At 53.2% G+C, this 16,539-nt stretch overlaps 1 protein-coding gene across 2 annotated transcripts; it reads right to left on the bottom strand.

Moving 5' to 3' along the window:
- Nucleotides 1-3,237: 3,237 nt before the first annotated feature.
- Nucleotides 3,238-16,107, bottom strand: ADIPOR1 (adiponectin receptor 1). 2 transcript variants are annotated; one of them, XM_061161120.1, is made up of 8 exons: nt 16,040-16,107; nt 9,041-9,274; nt 7,927-8,043; nt 7,214-7,385; nt 6,643-6,829; nt 5,589-5,776; nt 4,389-4,582; nt 3,238-4,093 (listed from the first exon to the last, which is right to left on the bottom strand). In XM_061161120.1, exons 2-8 carry the CDS (start codon nt 9,179-9,181, stop codon nt 3,965-3,967), a joined length of 1,128 nt encoding a protein of 375 aa, XP_061017103.1. In that variant the 5' UTR covers nt 9,182-9,274; nt 16,040-16,107; the 3' UTR covers nt 3,238-3,964. The 2 variants fall into 2 exon arrangements, with proteins under 2 accessions (XP_061017103.1, XP_061017102.1); XM_061161119.1 differs by lacking the exon at nt 16,040-16,107 and adding an exon at nt 15,730-15,863.
- Between the last annotated feature and the right edge of the window lie 432 nt (nt 16,108-16,539).

The raw sequence follows: 16,539 nt of genomic DNA, 5'->3' as shown, positions 1-16,539 counted from the left end.
CTGAATAAAACACGCTTTGGTTTAGAAAAAGTCCTTTCCTTTTCCTGAGAAGTAAAAGATGGAGAAACTGCCAGCAAGAAAGCCAATGCACCACGGTGACTAGTCAGGCTTCTCCTGTTTTCTTCAAGGATACAGCCCTAACATGTTTTGAGTCAAGTCATGGGGGCACCGTCCTTATGTGAGAATATTTCTAAACTTTGGATATCTGATTCGGTACCCTGCAGCCCAAACTGATTCTGAGTTCTTAGGTCCATTGTTGGAGGACTGTGTCTTGATGAGGTGAGTGGATCAGGTTCCACACATTGCCCTGCCTTTGTATTTGGACTCCTGGGATGACTCTGGGTGTTGACAGCTACTGAAGGGTTTCAGTAAGGGAAACATGGATGTGTTGTGGAGCTCTACATCAAGTACATCGAATGTGGATCAAATCTCAAAACCATTGAGGCAGAGTGCACTGCATTTTTGTGCCATCAGAGCATGCCAGACAGGAGAATGTGCCTCATGATTATGGAATGTCATCACAGCAGGGGCCCAGCTGCTGCTTTGAAACTCATTGTGAATTTGCTCCCGGCCCTAGCTCATACCCCCAAGGGCTGGTTCCTGGTCCTGACTGAAGATAAGGCAGATACTGAGGAAGACACTTGCTGGGGAGGTGGGACTCCTTTGTCAGCAGATTTTGGGTCAAGGACTTCTCCAAACACAGGGTGTTGCTGAACCTTTCTTAGATTGCAAGGCAATAGACGTTCTACAACTAGAGATTAGTCTCTTCCCTAATTGTTTACCTGATTAGAAGAGGGTAGAGTCAGTCTTAGGTTTTATTCTTGGCCTTTCTTTAATCAGAACTCATCACTGTTTCTCTCATCACTTTTCTCCTATAGCGCCCTCAACAAATATTTAGGAAATGAATGAACCATAGCATGCAGTTAGAGAAAGAAGGTAATCCCTGCTGCTACTTAGCAGAGTTGGTGAAAGCAAGGCTGGATAGTCAAATCAGGATTTTTAAATGATCTGAGGCTTTGGAACCTAGGGTTTAAGTCAGAATGATCTGGATTCAGATACTCTGATCCTGCCATCTTGTGAAAAAGTCTTGGTCATTTAGGGCCTTAACTTTTTCATCTGTGGAATGGGATACTACTACCTACTTAATAGGGTTAAAAGTAAAAACAACATGACATATGGAAAGTACAAAGGATTTCCTTGGTGACCCAGTGGAGAGGAATCCACTTGTCAATGCAGAAGACATGGGTTCGATGCCTGGTCCAGGAAGACCCCACACGCCACAGAGCAGCTCAGCCCCTGCACCACCCCCACTGAGCCTGTGCTCTAGGGCCCGGGAGTTGCAGCTGCTGAAGCCCGAATGCCCAGAGCTTGTACTCTGCAACAGAAGCCCCCCAAACCAGAAGCCCATGCAATGAAGAGTAGCCCCCGCTTGCTGCGTCAAGAGAAAGCCTGCACATGGCAACGCAGACCCAGCACAGCCAAAAATAAAGTACGAAGAAGATGCTCAGTAGACGTCCTCGCTTAGACCCTTTCCCTGGTCCTGTCTGTCAGCAATGAGGACACACACTTGGGGCCTCACCAATAGCTGCGGGTCTCTGTCTCCTGAAGCAGAACACGGATGGAGCTGGACCAGGTGTGGTCCTTTCTGTACCAGTGGATGCCTCCGGGGGCCAGACAGGCGGCTGCACTGCTGGGAGGGCTGAGGTGGGCTGCTTCCACTGTGCAGCCCAGGCGGAGCACAGCCGTGAATGTTTGCAGCCCGCAGGTCAGCAGTTTGAGACTTCTGTGCTCAGTTGATTCTGTGCATTTTTGAACAGCACATCAGTGCAATCACACCAGATGTAGTATCTCTAAGTAGCCCCACTCCCTTCTCCTAATCTTGGGATTTCAGCCATATTGTCCTTACGGTAACTAGCTCTCATTGCTGAACTGTTTCATAAGAATGAACCAAGCTTTATTTTTCCACTCAGCAGTTCTGGACATTGGCTTGTCTGCAGTATGTTGCTACTACGTACAGCTACAGTGAAACTTTTTAGTACAAGCTAAGTTTCTCAAGGGTAATGTTTTTTAAAATGTGAGTTGTGACCCACTGATCAGTTATGAAACAACTTAGTCAGAACCAGCATTTAAAAAAAAAAAACATTTTAAGCATCCTGTACTGGAAGCACTGGAGTTGCTTAACCGGTTGCCAGAGAAGTCTCCCAGCATTTTTTAAACGAAGTAACTTAGGGCAGATATCAGATGCAGCTCACATTGTAGTGTTGTTTCATGTAATGTTTGAATGTTGTAACCTGTGTATACTCCGCACATCCAAAGTGGTCCTGTGGCTGATTCCCCAGCAGCATCTGGTCAGATCCACATCTGTACCAACATGCAATCTTAGAATTTTTGGCTGCTCTGCGTCTTCACTGATGGGCAGGGGTTTTCTCTAGTTGTGGCGCACAGGTCTCTCATTGCAGTGGTTTCTCTTGTTGCAGAGCACAGGCTCTAGGGCACACAGGCTTAGTTGCCCAAAGGGATAATGGGATCTTCCCAGACCAGGGATTGAACCTATGTCCGCTGCATTGGCAGGTGAACTCTTAACCACTGGACCACCAGGAAAGCCTACCATCTTAAGATTTTTAATTTGTACCAATCTGATAGGAGCCAGTTTGGTTTTATGTTTCCCTGATTAGCACTGGAGGCAGAGATCTGTTGGCCTCGTTCAAATTTCTTAAAAGGATCACTTATTCACCTGGTTGTTCAAACTTGACTGCTAAAGTGAATCCAACTCTGTAATTTGCGAAGACTCCCTTGCGACACCTATACTAGCTCACGAGTGACCACTGCAGGCCTTTTGTGTCCAGTGGACAGAACTCGTGTCAGGCTAAGGACAATACACAAAGGCACAGAAAGTGTGGAGTGACCTCTTGATGAGACAGCCTTAATCACAGCAGTTTTAAAGGACCTGAAGTCTGCAGTATCTTGGGGCAGACCGCTTATGTTCATGGCAGGCATCTTCTAGTTACAGAAGGCTGCCACAGCACACTGACTCCTCCAGGGCACGTCTACGTCCCGAGACGAGACGAGTAGAGCGGCCTGGAGGAGCAGACCCTGGGGTCAGTTGGGCTCACTCACTGGCCCGCCCCCGCCAGCTGGCAGCACCTGGGATTCAGGCTTGTGCCTCAGCAGAGTCTGAAGCGGCGTTGCTGGCTTCAGCCCTCTGAGGTTAGAGGTGAAGAGTGGAGACCACACCGGTTACAGAGTGCCAAGTGTCTTCTGCACTTTTATTATCATCACAGTCTTTGCATCAAGATACATAGCAATGAGAGCAGGTTTCTTTTTAAAGCTTAGTATTAAATATTAAATATCTTTCCCCACTTTTAATTTTACATTGCTCTGCCAAGAAAAAAATTAAAACTCAAGTTATCTGGAGCCTGGACACACTTCCATGATTAGCCGGGCTGTGTAAAAGTTGGTGGCTTTGTTCTTCCTGCCGTGTGAGCAGGCCCAGGCCCTAGAAAGATGGGACCAGGTTATAATTGTTTTTGAAAAGTGTGCTACAAAAACGGATGGCCTGGTATAAGCCAGGTCACATGTCAGGACGGGGGTGAGGGAGGGGCAGTTTCTTCCAGAAACGGAATTTCTGAAGAGTCCCAGTCCATCGCTTTTCCCCAGAATGGAGCGAGGAGGGATCAGAGCTCACCGTGAGCTTCCCAGCCCCATCACTGGGAGGGGACAGCAGGTACCAGGCCGAGGGGGTAGCCGGGGGCAGGGTGGCCGCGCCTGCCCTCCCCCACCTTCCTCAGTGAGGGAATGGAGAGTTTATTGCCCAGTGAGTGTGAAGTGGGCTGAAGCTTGGTCGGTACTGAATTCTCTAAGAGGTTTCTTCTAGAAACAGACAACTCAGACTCTTCCTCTCACTTCAGCAACGAAGTTATTTTAAAAGCACTTGGGAAGTTCCTCCTGCGCCCTTGGGGGCGGGTCAGAGGAGGGAGTCGTCAGTACAGCCCCCTTCCAGGCCGTATCGGAACTCCTGAAGGTTGGAGACCCCGTAGAAGTGGACGAAGGCGGCCGCCACCACCAGGACATGGAAGATCTGATGAGACTGGAACTGTGGGGACAAAAGAGGAGCTTCAGGGCGATGGCAAGGAGCTGAGGAACCGAGAGGAGGCACTCGCCTCTTCTAGTTCCTCCGCAAAATTTTCTGCACCATAAACTGATAAATTTGTTGTAGAAAAAAAAAGTGTAACTCCTGTCAGGGATTCGCCTGCCGACACGCACAGGCGTGAGCAGGGACACGCGTCACCCCAGACTCCACCTGCCCCGGGCCTCTCTCTGCCTGTGACTCCGACCTCCACCTCCGGGCACTCTCACCACCATAGCCCTGTGGAAGAGTCGTTTCTTACCCATATGTCAAATTTTCCAGGGAAGAAGCGCTCAGGAATGCGTGCAGCATAGAGGCCGGCTCCGGTGATGTACATCACAGCCATGAGGAAGAACCAGCCCATCTGGCCCACTGTGGTGGCCTTGACGAAGCCCTCCGCGATTGTGAAGTGCATGGTAGGCACGACGCCGCTCAGGCCAAGCCCCAGAAACACCCCTGAGCAGACAGATGGAGCGTGTCAGGCATGGGACGGCCCTGCTGCCCTGCTCTGACACAGGTTACTTTCTGGTGAGCAGTTCAGGAAATTTTGCACAACATGGAGAGCCATCATCAGACGCTGCTTCAACGTCCAGAGTGGGAAGGAGGCTGGGTAAATGCTGACACGGCCATTCCCTCCTATGGAGCGCCAAGAACAAACATCTTGTGTTCTTTATTACCTGTTAAGCAGCCTAGGCGATCATGTACATCAAAACTCTGCTGGCTGCCTTGGCTACAAAACCAAGATGGTGAGCCCTCGGGTGGTTTGCCAGCCAGAAATGAGCAGGACGGGCTTCCCATTAAGAGCACAGAAGACTTAAGGAATAGGACTCTGACCTCCAGAGGAGACGGACTCAGGTGAGAAGTCATAAAAGAAAGGGCAGATAGCACCCGCTGCACACCAGGACCCTACCCGTGGCTGCAGGGCAGGGCCCCGCTGCAGACACCCCGGGTGAGGCACCAGCCTGCACTTGGCTGGTGCTCGATGAATAGTTAACTCTCTTAAAGGAGGGTTAAACCACAGCGATGTTAAGTCTCAAGGGACTGGAGACAGTGGTGATTGGCGTGTGGCTGCAGTAAAGCTGGAGTCTGGACAAGACACCAGGAAGGGCTCCTGCTCACAGCGACCGCGTTCCTCAACACGGCTCGGGCTCAAGGTGCTTTCTCTACTGAGCCACGCCTTTCATTCCTTTAGGAAAAGAACTCCAGGTGAGCTAGACTGTGCTTTGTATGTTTCTTAACTTCCTCAAACCAGGTATCAGAGTAGTTTTTTCTGCACTTTTAATTACTGTCCTATTAACATTTCACTGAAATAGTATGAAACTTGCAGGGGAATTGAGCTTTGAAAATTCATGCTGTTTTTAAAGTTCTAAACACAGATCAGGGTCTAGGTGGGGGCCCAGGGCTGACCCCCTTAGGCTCAAGGCCGACACCTACAAGGGGCACGCCCTGTCTTGCGACCCACCTGCTCGTGTCTGCCGGTGCTTAGGCGTGGCAAACCGGTCCCACTGCGCCACGATGATGGCGGAGATGCCCAGGACGCAAACAATGGAGAGGTAGATGAGCCGAGGCTGTGGGGAGCAGTAGAAGGAGTAGTAGAGCCAGGGCACGAAGCTCCCCATGATCAGGAGGGCGATCCCTGAATAGTCCAGCCTGGAAGAGCCACAGGACGGAAGGGCTAGTAGGCAGGCGGGCTGCACTGCTCTCGGGCTCCACACCGAGCCCCACTCCCTGCACGGTCCAGCCTGTGTCCTGACTCAGGCCCCCGCACGGTCAGGCACTGCTGTTTCCCCAATGTTTGAAGGGCATCCCTTTCCCCCGGCTTGTCAACAGCCACACCCGCTCACAGGCACTCAAAGTCAGGAGCTCCATCCATCATAATCCAGCCAGGCCCCAACTTCCATGCAGGAAGGACTCAGTATTCCCCGGTTCTGACAGTTTTAAAGCCAAAACCCTTATAGTGGGAGTATAACTAAGGGGGTAGTGTTCTCTTTTAGTTGACCTTTTTTTTTTTAGTTGACTTTTTAATGATAAAAACGTATTACTTGTTACTGGTGTTATTGAGAAAAACAAAATAACTCAGCATCACTTCCAAAACCAAAAATACCACCACCAGAAACAAGCAAACAGAAGCCCAGGCTCAGCGCTGGGGAGGATGGGCGTCTGGGGCTTCTGATACGCTTTCCTGGCTGGTGGGTGGGTGTGCCCTCGGGGGCGGCGCCCTGATGGGAAGGGGGCGCCTCCGGCTGCTCGGTGCCGAGAGCAGCCTGTGGCACCGCTGTGCAGGGGACAGCGCTGCGCGGGGCGACGTCTGCCCCCGGCGGGCTCTGTCTGTGGAGGAGGCTGCAGTGAGAATTTTCAGGAGGGACTTAAGAGAAAAGTTTCCTGACCCTCTTACACCCATGAAACATCAGGGAATCTTGAGGCGTCACTGCAGTCGCCAGGACCCTGCCAGCACCCAGATCACAGGGCAAGGCAACAGTGCGTGGTTCTTGCCCACCGCCATCCTTGTGACTCACTTGGAGAAAGTCCGGGAGACTTTCTCTGAATGACAATAGACGGTGTGAAAGAGCCAGGAGAAGCTGAGGCAGAGCACCGCTCCCAGGAAGAACATCCCGAACACCACCTTCTCCTGAAGGGGGGCCATGAAGTACATGTTCGGTCTCAGCATGGTCAGGATTCCCAGAAAGAGAAACAGCACAAAACCTACAGGAGGGAGAGAAGGTCAGTCCAAGGAAGAAGGGGACGTGTGACGGTTTAAACCAGCCCTGACGCCACAGGCTGAGCTGCGGGCACCCGCAGACCCAAACAAAAAGAGCGTCTACTGAAATGCTGATGTTTCGTTTAGACCATGGCTCTCTGACGTGGGCGGGCTTGCCAGCCCGGGATGGCTCTGACCACAGAGGACATCCATTCTGACGTCTCCCTTGGCTTGCACACCCGTGAGGAAGGGCCCTGTGAGCTCCCCGGCAGTTTAAAGACACCGCCAGCTCCCTCATAATTGCGACAGTGTTTCTCCTTCCCGTGGACAAAGGCCACACAACTCCTGGGCAAGCAGCAGACGAGCCCGCTGTCCCCCAGAGCCCTCACCGAGCAGGTGGGTCCAGATGTTGCCCGTCTCTGTGTGGATGCGGAAGATGCTCCTGAAGCAGGCGCGGAAGGAGGGCATGGGCGGCCGGTGGCCATGCAGCAGGTAGTCATTATCCTTCAGCCAGTCCGGGAGCACGTCATACGGGATGACCCTCCAGCGGCCCTCCCAGACCTGCAACCACACATGCTCTAAGCGGGGCTGGAGACGCCAAGACAGCGGAAGTGAGGCTGCCCCCGGACCCGCGCTTAGTAGTGTCTTTGTTCTTGTGTCAGGAAGCTTATCTGGATGTGCTTAGCTAAGCAGGTCAGAACATGGCAGGACCTCCTCTCAGCTACCCGAGTAGTACAGATTTACCGCTCCGCCCACACTCTGGGGGCTGTCAGTCATCGTGCCCCCTTTAGCGGCTAAGTTCTCACTGTGCTGAGACTGTGACTTTTCAGAGCAGGAGTTCTTAACCTAGGATGTAAAGACAACGGACAGTGTCCAGAGAGCAGGTGTGCAAGTTTAGTGTTAGAGCTTGTGACCCTGTCACCTGTGGAAATCATAGATACTTTCATCTTAGTTTTGCAGATGTTAGTTTCTGCTCGTCAGAAATGACAAGCTCTAATAACACAGCTCGTCGTGAATGCTTGTTCAGTGTGTTGATAAAGGTGCGGTGCTCCCGTCTCAGCCCCAGGCGGGTGAGCCCGCTCCCTCCCTGCTGGGACAGGACCTTGTACACGAACTCCTCCATCTTCTCCATGGCGTGGTGAGCCTGCAGGGGCAGCGTGAGCACTCGCACCTCCTCCTCCTCCTCCTGCGGCCCCGGGCAGGCCTGTTCCTCCTCGGCCTGTGGGGAAGGGGAGAGCGGCTCCAGCCCTCGAGGGTCCTGGGCACGCGCGTGTCCGGCACCCACGAGCCAGACCATGCCGCCCACACAGGCCTCTCCACACAGGCCTCGGGTCTGCTCTCCGGAAGCAGGACGGTGCCCAAGTTTACGATGTCACAAGCGCTGGGGGAGAGTGCGCTGCAGCGCCCGGGGGAGAGGCCGAGGGAGCCAGTGCCCAAGGTGCAGGATCAGCAGCCCAGGCCTGCACTCAGATCCCAGCAGCCCACCTCTGTCTCCAAGACAGTGGCCCTCAGCTTCCCCCAATTTCCCAAACACTTCTCATTCAGACAACTGAACGAGGAAGAATAAGACAGAGGCTCAGAGATCTGCTAAGAGTCTCAATCTGATCGGTGCGCCGTGTACCAGCCCTGGGACCCAGTGTCCAATGGCTGCGGGGAAAGCCGGGCCTCAGAGCCGGCTCCACAGAAGCAGCAGCAGGAGGGCCTGACAGGGCCCACCTCTGGGGAGACCTCCAGAGCGGAGGCAGGGAGGACAGTTCCTCCTGCGAGGCTTCCTCTTAGATCTCGTGATAGAGGAACCCTCCCCCCCCCCGCCCCAAATCCATCCTCTGTCCATCTGGGCACAGAGTCCCCGGTCTCGCTGCGTGGGGATGCTGCTGGGGTTTCGCTCGGTCAAAGTGCAAAGCCCACTTGGCTGTACAGGAGGCCCTGCCAGGCGCCTCCAGGAACGGGGCCTTCTGTCCCCGCTCCACCCCTTGGGGACTCTGAAGGAGATAAAGCGGCCAGGTGTAGCCTCCACAGCGGCCTGGGGCGGCACCTGCTCCTCCCACAAGCCTCCCAGCTGGCCGAAGCGGCAGGGATTTTCGATGGCTCTATGGAGCCTGGCCTGATCCGGGCTGATTGCTTCCTGCCTTCCATCGGGTCAGACAGTCCCAGGGTGCTGTGGCTCCGGAGAGACCAACAGGTCTCAGGAGAGGCTGACCGGGGAGATGACTTACTTTGGTTGGGCTGGTGACCGCCCGCTTGCCCTTCTCCTCGAGCAGGGGTCCCAGCTCAGCCAGCTCCACTGTGTCAGCCGCCCTGTTGCTGGCGGGAGTCCCGTTGCCCTGGGCCACCGCGGGTCCCTTGTGAGACGACATCAGGATGGTACCTTGGGGCCCTCCGGCTTCAGCCTGGGGAGAGGGTGGGGTCTCTCGGCCCCAGGGGCCAGAGAGCTCCCTGTGATGGGGACACTGGAAGCAAACACAGACACAGGGTGTTGACAGTTTATCCTTCTGACGTCTCATTTCTGAAGTCAATACTGAGAAAGAGACAGCCCCCCACTCACACCCTCTCCAGTCCCAGAGGCCAGTTAACTGCATCTCTCCTCCTCTGTACCATCAGCCTTTACTGAGAACCTCACTAACCTTAAAGGCTGAAAACCTAGTTGCTTCAAAAGATTTGTGTGTTTTGCACCAAACTGTCAACCCAGAAAAACAGTTCCCCACACCCACACCCCTCCCACAGACACGGAGCCCATTCAGTGAGCCAGGTTTATCCCGGTTCCCAGAGCTGGCCCTGGAAAAGCCCGGCTCTGAGACTAAGCAGCAAAAAGAGGAAGCCGAGACCTGCCTGTAATCACCTCAAGGCCACCCAGGCTTGGAAATGAACTAACTGCCAACTGAAAGTGGGCTTTACCTACAAATGCCCTGAAACATGTGCTCCGCCTACAAAAGTGGGCTGAGAGTGGGCTAACTGTCCGGGGGTTAACTTCTCTGCAAGGTCTACTGTTTCTGTTAGAGGATCACCGCCCGGGTCTGTGAGGAGAGCACACTTTGCTCACAGCGGTGTCTTGCAGCAGCAATAACTCACCTGGCCGTGGGAGGCTGAGGACATGAGGCAGCCCACCCTTGCCCTGCCACCAAACCGGCTCAGCACGAGCCTGTCCCAGCGACCACAGATCGTAACCTAGGCCCCACTCCAAAGAGCTTTGGAGCTGAGACGGCACACAGAGCCTGTAGGAGGCAGTCTTTAATCAGGCCTCAGGAAGATAAGATGAACACTGAGAGGGGGAAAGTGCCCCAAGACTTCCGACTCCCCACTCCCAGCAAAGGAATTTACTGCTCACAGCGACAGCAGCCAGAATGGTAACATTTTCCTGCACTGGTCACCTGAGCCCTGGGGCCACCAGGCAATGCAGAGACGGCCATGTAACACCTGCACAGAGCAAGGTGCCCTCCAGGGGGGAAGCAGGGCTTGGGGCCGCCTCTTTCATCAGGGCGGTCAGCGCACCCTCGCTTCTGAGGGCAGTGTCTGTCTCCATGGTGTTCAGTGCACATCCATCTTTGACATGTGTACCTGCTCTTTTACCCAAGAGTCATCTCGATTCCTTCTCAGAGATTATGACTGGATCTATGCAGTCAGGTGAGGGCAGCCCGCAAGTTTCAAAACAGTCATGCCAGGTTCAGCGCATCAGCACTGCTGAAAGCTGCAGGCAGCAGAGAGCCAGCTCAGGAGAGCAAGCGGCTGTGACTCCGTCCACAGACCTCGCTGTGGTGTCAACACACAGGCGGCGCCTCCTCCTCCACACATGCAGGACTCTGATAAGAAAGATGCCAGCCCGCAGCTACAGCCAACGACTGAGCCCAAGAGAACCTCAGGAGATAGGCGACCCACGTGAGCAGAAACACTGGGCAATCTTTTTCAATAGGCTGACCACAAAACACATTTCCTCAAACTGAAGTACTACTGAATGAACAGCTTTAGTAAGAAATAATTTACACTGCAGTGAAAAATATGGATAGATTTGGGCATCCCAGAAAAGTATGAAAAGGGGAATATACTTAGCTAGAATACAGTACTTGAGAGGTGGCCACTAGGGTTAAAAAATAGATATTTTCTCAGGTTCTGGGATGTAGTACTACACAGATCACTAATTTATACATACCCCTCATTGTGGTCAGAACCTGTATTTCAGAATAGGTGGAAGAATGCAGGAGGCAGCATTCCTGCCAGCAAGCATGTGACCCGCTAGCTAAGGCGTTCCGCTCTCTGTCCTCTCCCCAGAGTAGCCAACACACCGCTGGAATACTGAACAAACGCACTTAGTGCCAGCACTCTAAGGTACTGTGCAAAACACCAAGTCGCACAAGTCACTGTCTTGAAAGAGCCTGTAATCCGGTGGCACGAGGTCACCTGTGACATGTACAGCGTCACTGCTCCAGCAGGACAGCGCAGGGAGAGCCCGGACCAGGATGGCACCCGGCGCGCTCAGGTGAGTGCTGTGAACCCATCTCACCAGTGGGGATGAGGACGACACACACTTTACGTTGGGCAGTTAGCGTCAGAGAGCAGGTACAGACTCCAGCCTGGTGCGCTTCCTAACTTCCTCAGTGGGTCTGAAGTTTTCATGCCCTCAAGTCTAGCGTCCTCTTTGGAGGACCTCAGTCTCGTGGCAATCTTCAAAGGCTTTCCTCATTCAGTCAAAACCACCTTCTGTCACTTCTGAGCCCCTCTGGCTCCCACGCCCCACCCCCAGCATTATCTCTAGACCCAGAGTCACTAACTCTGACAGGCACCCATTAACTCACAAGCCAGGCACCAGTTACAACTCATCACACAAGACATATCGTCACGCAACAAAGAACAGACAATGATGCTCAGCGGAGGTCATGTCACCATAGTGAGCAAAGTCCACTGTCCAGCAAGGTCTTCTAAACTAGCAACACAGGGACAGGAAGGGAGAGAAAGGGGGCGGAGGTCTGGTAAGAAAGAAAAGCAAGCAATGCTAGAACTTGAAAGTATACTTGGCAGGGTAGACCTCTCACAGACGGCTGGCAATCGGGACAAGCAAGCCTTTCAGTGTCCTCTGTTTAAGGTCAGCACCAGCCCCTGGAGTGTGAGGACGGACTCCGTGAGCACTCAGAGCCAGATGGGCTTCACTTTCCCACGAGCTTTGCTTCTGATTTTTTAATATTTCAAGTGTTTCTTCTTAAAATTTTTTAAAAATTAATTTTTTAAAATTTATTTATGACTGTGCTGGGTCTCTGTTGCTGTGCGGGCTTTCTCCAGTTGCGTGAGCAGGGGCTCCCTCTGGTTGTGGGGCACAGGCTCTAGGGCGTGTGGGTTCAGCAGCATAAGCTCAGTAGTTGTGGGGCATGGGCTTAGCTGCTCCTTGGCGTGAGGGATCTTCTTGAACCCGTGTCTCCTGTGTTGGCAGGTGGATTCTTTACCACTGAGTCACCAGGGAAGCCCTCATAAACTTTCCTATCCTTATATATTTTAGAGGAAACACATTTCTCCTCAAAATCGCCACACCCACCCAATAAAGCAATTATAACTGGGCCAAACTCCTGAGTGCATTTTTTATGGGATTTCTTTAATTCAAGCTAATAAATCTTTACCACTAAGCTCTCCAGCTGGATAACCTATGACATTAGAGGGTAAGGCTGTGGAGGCAGGGCTGCCTGTGCTCCTATAAATAAGATTATTTGGTGCCAAACTTGGGAAAGGACTGATTCTTAGTTGCCAGCCTTTGTTGGTGAGTTTATTTCCCTCACACTTTTGGAGACATTTATTTTGTGAACCGGTTCCCAAGTTATTCACATTAGAGTACACTCCTCAGGAGTCAAAGGCACAGAACTTCTAGAAATTTTTAATTTAGGGTCCCTGGGCCCTTGGAGGTTCCACAAGTTAAGCTCCTTCTTACGCCAATCTGACTCTCACAGTAAAGCAAGACTTGTTCAGTTGCATCTGACTCTTCGCAACCTCATGGACTGTAGCCCTCCAGGCAAGAATACTGGAGTGGGTGGCCATTCCCTTCTCCAGGGGATCTTCCTGATCCAGGGATCAAATCCACATCTCCTGCACTGCAGGAGGATTCTTTACCACTGAGCCACCAGGGAAGCCCAAAGCAAGACTAGTCAAAGCACTGAGGACCAAGAACACAGTCATCTCCTCCTCTACTACTCCGTCAGGGAAGCTGGTTTCATAGCACTGCTGGGGGCAAATGAGTCAAAGCAAAGGCTTATGTTTGAATACTACTGAATTGCAATAATGGAGCCTCAGCTTTCCTATTTAAGTACAAGTGTCACCGACTTGAGTCTGCAGTGAAAAACCAGAATCTAACCTGCTTTGTAGCTCTTCTCCAGGTAAAGCTATCTCAACAGCAATAGGTCTTTTTTGAATCCCAAACAGACAGGTAAGCTTTCCAAATGCCGTAAAACAAGGTAGAGTAAACAGGAATGTGAAGGTGTTTCACACCAGCCCTTGATTTTAACACCTGGCTTTTAAGTACATTACAGATATGTGGCCACTAGAGTCAACACATTATATGGTAACTTTATACTGTGAGAGCCCCGATGAAACAGAAGTAAAAGAGGTACATGTCTAAAAGTGAATCACTTGGAACCAGTTTGCCTCGAGGGCACTTTCAAGGATCTTTTCAATCTAAGACAGCTGAAACTTTATATGCAGTAATCATGCCCCCAAATTTCTGAGCAGGAAAAGGCAATTAACCTTGAAAATAGTGAAAGGAACAAAGTCCAGTGGGCGACATGAGGGACAAATGGGCATTAAGGACAAAATCTAACTCTGATGGATACCAGCACCAGAAAACACCCCACCAGTACTGATGAAGCTTATGCATGTAAAGATGACTTTGGTTTTCCCTGGTGGCTCAGGCGATAAAGAATCCGCCTGCAATGCGGGAGACCTGGGCTCAATCCCTGGGTTGGGAAGATCTCCTAGAGAAGGGAAAGGCTGCCCACTCCAGTGTTCTGGCCTGGAGAACTCCATGGACTGTATGGTCCACGGGGTCACAAAGAGTCACGACTGAGCGACTATCACTAACTTCACTTAGTTCACCAGTATGATCACCAGTAGGTGGGGTAGTGTTGCAGGTGTGTCAAGCAGTTCCTTTTTGCTTTTTATTAAAGAAGTCAAGGAAATTTCTTAGGGAAATAAAGAACAGACTTATTGGCCTAGAAAGAAGTGCAAATTTCTTTACCCATCCACAAATAAGCATGGCATTGTGGCTACAGGGACAAGGCAAAGAGAGGAGTCTGGCTTTGCATGGTGGCTGGCCTCGATTTTAAGAGGAGGCAATAACTTCTCTGTTCTGCTAGCACCACTACAAGGCCTAATGCCATAAAGTGCTGGAGGAATTCAGAAGAAATGCTCAGTTTGAGTTGGAATATCAGGAAAGGTTTTGTGGAAGATTTTAAGAAAGGATCTTGATAGGTAAGATAGGATCAAAGCATTCCTGAGAGTAGTGCTCTGAACCTGGGCAGGCTCGAAAGAACAGAGCCCCCCAGGGCAGTTAATAATCCACTTTCCACAAGGAAATCTTGGAAAGGCAATGTGAGGCCAGACTTAAGAAAGTGAAGACGGTCTAAAAGCTAAAATCCGCAGTGCACTTAATCCATTAGCAACTGGGAGTCCACTGGGAAGGGTGTGCCCTTGTCTGAGCTTTCAACCTGCAGGCAAAGTAGTTGCTTAAAATTTCTGTTTATCCCCTGGGCATCAGATAGTTTCTTGGCCCCTGAGAGCAGAATGTTTTCAGATTCTATTCAGCAATTAGGTATGGTTTTGGGGAGACCTGCCCTAAAATGGCTGCTTACAGGCAACACACCAGTCCTTAAGACTGATGCCCCAAGTACACGGAAGTTACTCCTGGGGTGAAGAAATTCCAGGGCTGCAATCCGTGTGTCAGCACCCGCCTGAATCCCAGCACTGCGTGGACACTACCAAACAGCAGCAGCAGCTGTGCCACAAGAGGTGATGCAAGCCCACCTCTTAGTAAACAGTCGTAAACAGACCCCACAGCCCCTTCACTTCAGGGAGAACCGGTCAGTCCAGTGCTCGCTTGATTCAAGCGGGAAGCCTATACACCCTTCCTCTGCGGTGTCTCCTCCCTCCGTGGGGGGAAACACCAGGTTAAGCTAGCAAAGCACTCTGCAGGCCTCCTGTTGCTCCTCCGACACCTGAAGCTCCCTAAATGAAATTCGCCTTGTCCGTTTCCTAATCGCCTGCGTAGCGGCGCCGGAAACTGAGGGGAAACGTATCTATTCCATTAAAAACTGAAGGCTTGACCAAAAACCTCAAACATAGAATGGCACCAATGAGAGATTTCTGAGGGAATGAAATTTCCTTTTTCCCCGAAGTACTTTAGATTTCGCTCACACTGCAGCATTTAGGGCCACCTTAAACACAGGCCAACTGTCCACCAGCCTCCCCTTCCCCGCCGCCAAGGTGGGGGCACTGTCACGGTCTAGTAATCGCGGGGCTCCTCGGGCTACCGAAGGCAGGGGCTCCCCGCCGGACGCCGGCTCCGAGCCTCAGGCCCGCAGCCCCTCGGCGCTCGCCTCGCGCGGCCTTGGGAACCAGGCTCAGCTCCGGCCTGGCGGGCCCGAGCCGAAGCCTGAAGCCCGACGTCTCACCCTGGCGACTGGGGGGCACGGCCGCCACCGCGGCTGTTGACAGCTGGGGACGCGACTCGCACGGGAGGGGCCGGGAACGTGGACAGCCGACGCGCTGAGGCTGGAGGAGCGGCCGGCCCCGGTCGGGGGTCCGGGGACCCTGAGGACGCCTGGGCGGTCCAGCCCCACGGCAGCTGCCTCAGGCCCGCGCCGAGACTCCCGTGGGGAGCCCGCCCTCTGGCCGATCCCCGCCCTCCGGCCTGCTCGCCGCCGAGCCCAGGGGAACTTACGGCGGGCGGAGGGCTGTGCTGGGGACCGCGGCGGCGGCGCTACATCCCGCGTCGCTGGAGGCGGCCTGCGGCCGAGCGGCCCGGATCTTCTGCGCCCTCCCGGGGCCGGAAGGGGCGCGCAACCGCAGGGCGTCACCTCCGCGAGAGCGTCACGTCCTCTCAGACGCGCGGTTCCCCCGGCTCTCGCGAAGCCCAATCACAAGCCGGCCCCTTGGTCCCGCCCCGAGGACGGCCCCGCCCCTCCACCTGACCGCCCTCTCCAGCCCGGTGATCTTTTTGTTGTTGTTCAGCCGCTAAATCGTGTACTCACCCTGAGACCCCATGGACTGCAGCACCCCCAGACTCCACTGTCCGGCAGTCTTTCCGCAGTCTCGACCACAGGCCCGCCCCCTCGGCCCCGCCTCCCCCTCGTGGGCCCCGCCCCTCCCGGCAGCCCCGCCCCTCCGCCCAAGACGGCGCCTCAAGTCCCAATCGCAGGTCCGCTCCCCTCGGCCCCGCCTCCCGCGCGCGGGCCCCGCCCCCTCGCTCTGCTCCAATCGTATACCTTCCCTCGCAAAGCCTCGCGGGAACCACACCCCCAAGTTGCTAACCTGTGCTCCTGTCGAGGAAGGAATTTCTGGGAATTAGACTGAAACTTGGGAAGGAATGCTGAATTTCCTACCCCGCACCTGTACTCTAGGCTGGGCACTTCTTAATCCCTCTTCTTCAACCTCATGGCCCCTCCTTCCTTTCTGCAAATATTTACGGAGCACCCCACGCGTGTGAGGCAGGAGGCCAGCAGGTTCCTGGTCAGGAATAGCGGGGCGGCGT

This window comes from Dama dama, chromosome 14 (assembly GCF_033118175.1).
Source record: "Dama dama isolate Ldn47 chromosome 14, ASM3311817v1, whole genome shotgun sequence".
Classification (NCBI taxonomy): Eukaryota; Metazoa; Chordata; class Mammalia; order Artiodactyla; family Cervidae; genus Dama; species Dama dama.
This window is presented reverse-complemented; position numbering and strand designations above follow the sequence as displayed.